This window comes from Cervus elaphus, chromosome 1 (genome assembly GCF_910594005.1).
Source record: "Cervus elaphus chromosome 1, mCerEla1.1, whole genome shotgun sequence".
NCBI classification, from domain to species: domain Eukaryota; kingdom Metazoa; phylum Chordata; class Mammalia; order Artiodactyla; family Cervidae; genus Cervus; species Cervus elaphus.
Window position 1 is genome coordinate 96,816,813 of NC_057815.1, and position 6,000 is coordinate 96,822,812.

The 6,000-nt window shown below is 37.8% G+C and overlaps 1 protein-coding gene across 1 annotated transcript; it reads right to left on the reverse strand.

The window, feature by feature from the left end:
* Positions 1–3,378: 3,378 nt before the first annotated feature.
* On the reverse strand, positions 3,379–4,317 carry LOC122677935 (olfactory receptor 5B2-like). Its single transcript, XM_043878297.1, has one exon. It carries the CDS (start codon positions 4,315–4,317, stop codon positions 3,379–3,381), a length of 939 nt encoding a protein of 312 aa, XP_043734232.1.
* Between the last annotated feature and the right edge of the window lie 1,683 nt (positions 4,318–6,000).

The window sequence follows — 6,000 nt, forward strand, 5'->3', positions numbered from 1 at the left end:
CCTTCCTGGCTCCTGGATCCTACTTGCTAAGTATCTTCCTCTAATAGATTAAAGCAGAGCTCTTTGGAGAAATAATTTATTGATTCTGGGACTGAGCAGGTTAAATAGAAGATGACCCTGGGTGTCCTGTAACTCTCAAATATAAATAAATGTTCAAATATAAAAGGATACAGGACATGTCAAAAGAAAACAGAAAAAAAAAAAATTAAAGTTTCCAATGACCAAAGTTGGAATAATTTAAGCAAAATAAACAAATCAATACAATATTGAATTATAATACAAAGTGCACAGTAAATATGTGTTTCTATGGTTACATAAACAAATAATTGAATAAATAAAATTAAGTGGTAGAGAAGAGATCATTTTTTCCCTTCAAAGCATTCTAAATAATTTATTGGTATATTCTCCTCCACTGCAGGAGGTCAACCTTAGTCTTCCATAGCCTGGAGGATCAGCTAGACTTAGTGAGTTGCTTACAAAAAAAAAGAAAAAAAAATAGAAAAGGGAGAAATTTTCTTTACACTGGACAACATAACAAAACTATCTTGGGCCAGTGACGGAAGTTAATATCACAGTGTCAAGTCACATTGCTTACATGTACACCTTTATATAAGAATGAAAAGGGGTCTTATTCTTCACATAATCCCCCAACCCTCATCTCACAATGATCAAAAAATTCAGACAAATGCAAGTTAAGAGACTTTACAAAACCTCTGACTAGTATTCCCCAAAACTTTAGGACTATGAAAAATGAGGAAAGACTGAGAAACCGTCATAGACAAGAAGAAATGAAGGAACCATGAGATGTCGACTCAATGTTGTTCCTGAGTTGTCTCCTGGAAGAGAAAAAAAAATTGGTTGGAAAAAATTGCAAAACCCAAGTAAAATCTAAAGTTTAGATAATAGTAACGCCAATGGTGATGTCCAAGTTTGACAAAGGTACCTGGTGGCTCAGCTGGTAAAGAATCTGCCTGCAATGCGGGAGACCCAGGTTTGATCCCTGGGTTGGGAAGATCTCCTGGAGAAGGGAATGGCTTCCCACTCCAGTATTCTGGTCTGGAGAATTCAATGGGTTGTATAGTCCATGGGGTACCAAAGAGTCAGACATGACTGAGCGACTTTCACTTTAACACATGGTAAAGACAGTAACAGTAGGGATGATCATTGGATTCTGTGGATTCCAAAAGTTCATTGTGTAACTGAAAGTGGGTTCTGACTGCTCACCACTCAAAAGTCATTAAAGACAAGGTAGGTAGAAAGGAAATTTTGCTTCGTTTTGGATGATGGCAACTGGCAGGAAGAGCAGACTCCTATCCAAAGGCCAGCTCTGTCCCCACCTCCAACAATCAGAGGGCAAGAGTTTTCATTGGCTGAGAGAGGGAGCTACTCATAGAAACCTCACAGTCAGCTCTGACAGTCATCTTGAAATTGGTCATCAGTGGCCTGGCCAGTGTCCTCTTGATTGATTTAATGACAAGTACTCTTCAGTTCCGGGGTCATTTTGTTGTCATGTTTTTTTAGGCCAATTCTTGGAATTATGGCCGCTTGTGTCATGACTACAGTCTGGTCATCACGTATCTTCACGCCTCCCCCTGGCGGGGCTTTCAATATCTACGGCCCAGAATATCACCTACAGCACTTGAGAAGGAACTAAAGGGCCTAGACTTTGCTTACTTTCTAAACTATTATTATTTGGCCTCCCTTGACTATTTACCTTTGTTTCTGCATTTTCCTCACTTATCTGGTTAAACTTAAACAAGTTTAACCCCCACCAGTTTTCTTCTACTATAGTCATTTTATCTCTTTGAAAATTATCATATGAACATGCTAGTTCTCCAAAATGACAGAGTCAAGATGGAAATATTATTATAATCCATTAAATGCTATGCTTATGTAGCTTTCTATAAAATGTGCCAAAAAAATGACACCTTCATCTGAAAAATGGCAAAACTCTTCCTCTACATTGGACAATTTTTCAATTAAATAAATAAAGGTTCAACATAACTTTATATTCCAATACCCTAATTAATTTTGATTTTACTAAGGGGAATACACTGTAATATGATCATCAGCAGTTCAAAGATTTAACATATGATGCAAAAAAGACTCAATTTATTTGTACTTTTGATGATTGTTTATTGAGAATCTATTACGAGACGCATAGCCATTTAAGTGCTGAGAATCACATGATGAGAAAAAGAGATAAAGTCACTGTTCTTATGGAGCTTACATTTCAGTTAGGAGAAATGGTTAACAAACCAACGGGCAAATAAATATACATGAGTGAGTGTTGATAAGGATTATAAAGAAAATTATAGGGTTAAGAGTTGCTGTGTATGGGGATGAGAGAGTGTTTTATAAAGATAGTCAGGGAAGTCTCTGGGTTAGAATAACATTTAAGGACATCCTAAATGAAGTAAGGGAAGATTCCATTCAGAGGGAGCAGCAAATTCAAAGGCTCTGATGCAGAAATATATGTGAAGTTGTCAAGAAATAGCAAGGGAATTGGTGTGAATGGAGCTGGGGAGAAGACTTGGAGAGCGAAAAAGGTGACCTAACTCACTAAAGTATGAACAAACGAGAAGCATCAACCATTTCAAAGCATTTGCAGACAGAAAAATGCACAATGTTATTAATACTCTCTGCATTTTTTTAAACATCATTAAACTTTGTGGTCATATATACATAATTTAAAATGCTTTTATTTTCTTTTATTTTTCTTATATTCAAGTTCATCCTTTTGAAAATTTTAATGTGAACATTTGGTTTTACAAAATTTCTCAGCCAAGACAGAAATATAACTTCATTTGAATGTGATATTTATGTGTCTTTCAATAAAATGTGCCAATGAAGCCCATCCTTTAGTTTAGGATTACATAACTTTTTAACCAATTAAGGCTCTTAAAACAGATACTCCATTAAAGAAATAAAGAAGATTAGACATAAATTTATATTCTAATAGCTTTAAATTGTCTTAAATTATTACTTTATAAACTACCTACACCACAAATTTACCAGTGCCATGTGTATGTGATCATATGCCCACATAGATCACACATATGTGTTTCTGTTCATGAACTTGCTTATATCACTGATTTACATGCATGTTTGCACTGCCATGTGATAGAGAAAATGCCTGTGTAGCAAATGACTAAGTAAAAAACCATTAGAAATGTTTTTAAGAAGTAAGATTCAAAATGTCTTATGCTTTACTTGAGACATATTTAGTTCAAGTATCACATACATTTTATTTTTATTATACAACAGATTTTTGAGTGGTAAGAATATAACTTTACCAATTAAATGTACTTCAGGGCTAAAAATGTGAATGGAAAGACTTAAGAGGAACAAAACTAGATTATTGTACGTCGTGCAGCATTAAAATCCTAGAGAGAATTTTGCCTTCCCCCAAACCTTCTTGAATGCACTTTTCACCTCTTTGTTCCTCAGGCTGTAGACTATAGGGTTCAGCATGGGGATGACCATAGCATAGAACACAGAGGCCACTTTGTCTGTGTCCATGGAATGATTGGAGCTGGGCTGTAAGTACATGAAGATGATTGTCCCATAGAAGATAGAGACTGCCGAGAGGTGACTAGCACAGGTGGACAAAGCTTTTTGGTATCCCTTAGCCGAGTGCATTTTCAAGACAGTGATAAATATGAAAAAGTAGGAAATAAATATTACCAGAAGAGCAAAAAAGACATTAAAGCTTGAAATTAAAATGAGAACCACCTCTCTAACATGTTTATCAGAGCAAGAGAGAGCCGTGACAGCTGGAATATCACAGAAAAAGTGACGGATCACGTTGGACTCACACAGAGAAAGGCTGAACGTGCCCCCAACCTGGATGGAGGCATTCACGAAACCACAGACGTAGGAGCCTATGGCCAGACGGGCACACACACTCGTCTTCATGGTGGTGGTGTAATGTACGGGTTCACATACCGCTGCATGGCGATCATAGGCCATTGAAGCTAAGAGGAAATTTTCCACACTGGCAAAGGCTGCAAAAAAGAATATCTGAGTAGCACAGGCATTGTATGAGATGACTTTGTCTCCTCTAAGAAACCCAGCCATCACTTTCGGTGTGACAGCTGAGGAGTAGCCAAAGTCCACCAAAGACAGATTAATGATGAAAAAGTACATTGGGGTGTGTAGACGGGAGTCCAGCAGGATCAACGTGATCATCCCCAGGTTTCCAAAAACACTGATGAGATAAATGAGGGTAAACACAATAAAGAGGGGAATCTGGAGTTCTGGAGCATTGGTTAGCCCCACCAGGATGAAATCCATCACCTCTGTGCCATTCTCCATGGAAATTTTCTAAATTCTCTGTAGTAATGAGAAAGCAAAGAGCATGTGGTAAACAGCAAAGAGTTTGCACTGGAATCATATAAACACCCTGTTATTTTATCATTTTATGATGACAATAAATTATTCTTCTTGATTCTCTGATCTAAAGCATAGTTTTGGTCTTCCCTGGTGGTCTAGTGGTTTAGAAGCTGCCTGCCAATGCAGGGGGCATGGGATGGATTCCTCAACCAGGAGAGTTCCACATGCTGAGGAGCAACCAAGCCCTTGCATCACAACTGTTGAAACCCACACACTCTAGAGCCCAAGCTCCACAACAAGAGAGATCATGGCAATGAAAAGTCTGTGCACCACAGCTACAAAGTAGCCCCACTCACCACAACTCTAGAAAGCCTGTGAGCAGCAACGAAGACTCAAAAGTCAAAAAACGTAGGATAAAAATAAAGCATAGAGTGGAATAAAAAACTTAGCAAATGAATTATCTAACAGTTATATGCTGTTTGTTGAAGCTGAAAGATCCATGCAGATTACATTGTCAATTTCCCACTTGAGCAAATGAACAAACTGAGGTGCAGAGAGAGATTATTATTTGTCTTATATCACACAATACTTTGACCACCTGATGCAAAGAAGGTAATTTGAAAAGACCCTGATGTGGGGAAAGATTGAAGGTGGGAGGAGAAGGGAATGACAGAGGATGAGGTGGTTGGATGACATCACCAGCTCAATGGACATGAGTTTGAGTAAACTCCAGGAGTTGGTGATGGACATGGAGGCCTGGTGTGCTACTGTCCATGGGGTCACAGAGTTGGACACGACTGAACTACTGAACTGAACTGAACTGACTGATCACACATTTGCCATAAACACATCTTCCAAATCAGATTACTTGAATCTATCAACAGGTTATGTTTATACAGTGCTCACTCCAAGTACACATTTAAGTTTCATATGCTTAAATATGCTTAATCCTCTCAACAAACCTACAAAAGGTTAAGTGTTTTGAGCAAGTTTATCTGACTACCAACTGACAGAGTCAAGCTTTGGACCCAGGCAGAGTGATTTCCAGGACACATGCTCCTGAAATTTAATTGAATTTATTTTTAACTAACACTTATATTTATTTATTCATTGCATATCATAGAGCCATACATAGCCAAAGAGGCAATTCTAAAATGAAAGTGTGCCATGGAATGTTGAGCTTGGGTTCTGAAAAGAGGTGCATATGTGTTCAAAAGCAGCTTTGTAATTTAAAACCTAGGAGACATTATTCGAGAAATAACATCTTTGAGCCTCATTGTCTCTATAAAATGATGTGGTAATTAGGTCCTTGAAAAACAATTATTATAACAGTTAAATGAGGTAATATATTTTTTAAAAGCACAATTAGGGTGTTGCTATGAAAGTGAAAGTCACTAGTCCTGTCTGATTCTTTGCAACCCTATGGTCCATGGAGTTCTCCAGGCCAGATTAGTGCAGTGGGTAGTCAACAAAAGGTCCGAAATGCAGTACTTGAAGGCAATTTCAAAAACAACAGAATGATCTCTGTTCATTTCCAAGGCAAACCATTCAGTATCACAGTAATCCAAGTCTATGCTCCAACCACTAAAGCTGAAGAAGCTGAAGTTGAACGGCTCTATGAAGACCTACAAGATCTTCTAGAACTAACACTCAAAAAAGATGTCC

Coding starts and splice junctions, on each gene's coding strand:
- LOC122677935 (XM_043878297.1), bottom strand. CDS start 4,317: ATGGAGAATGGCACAGAGGTGATGGATTTCATCCTGGTGGGGCTAACC.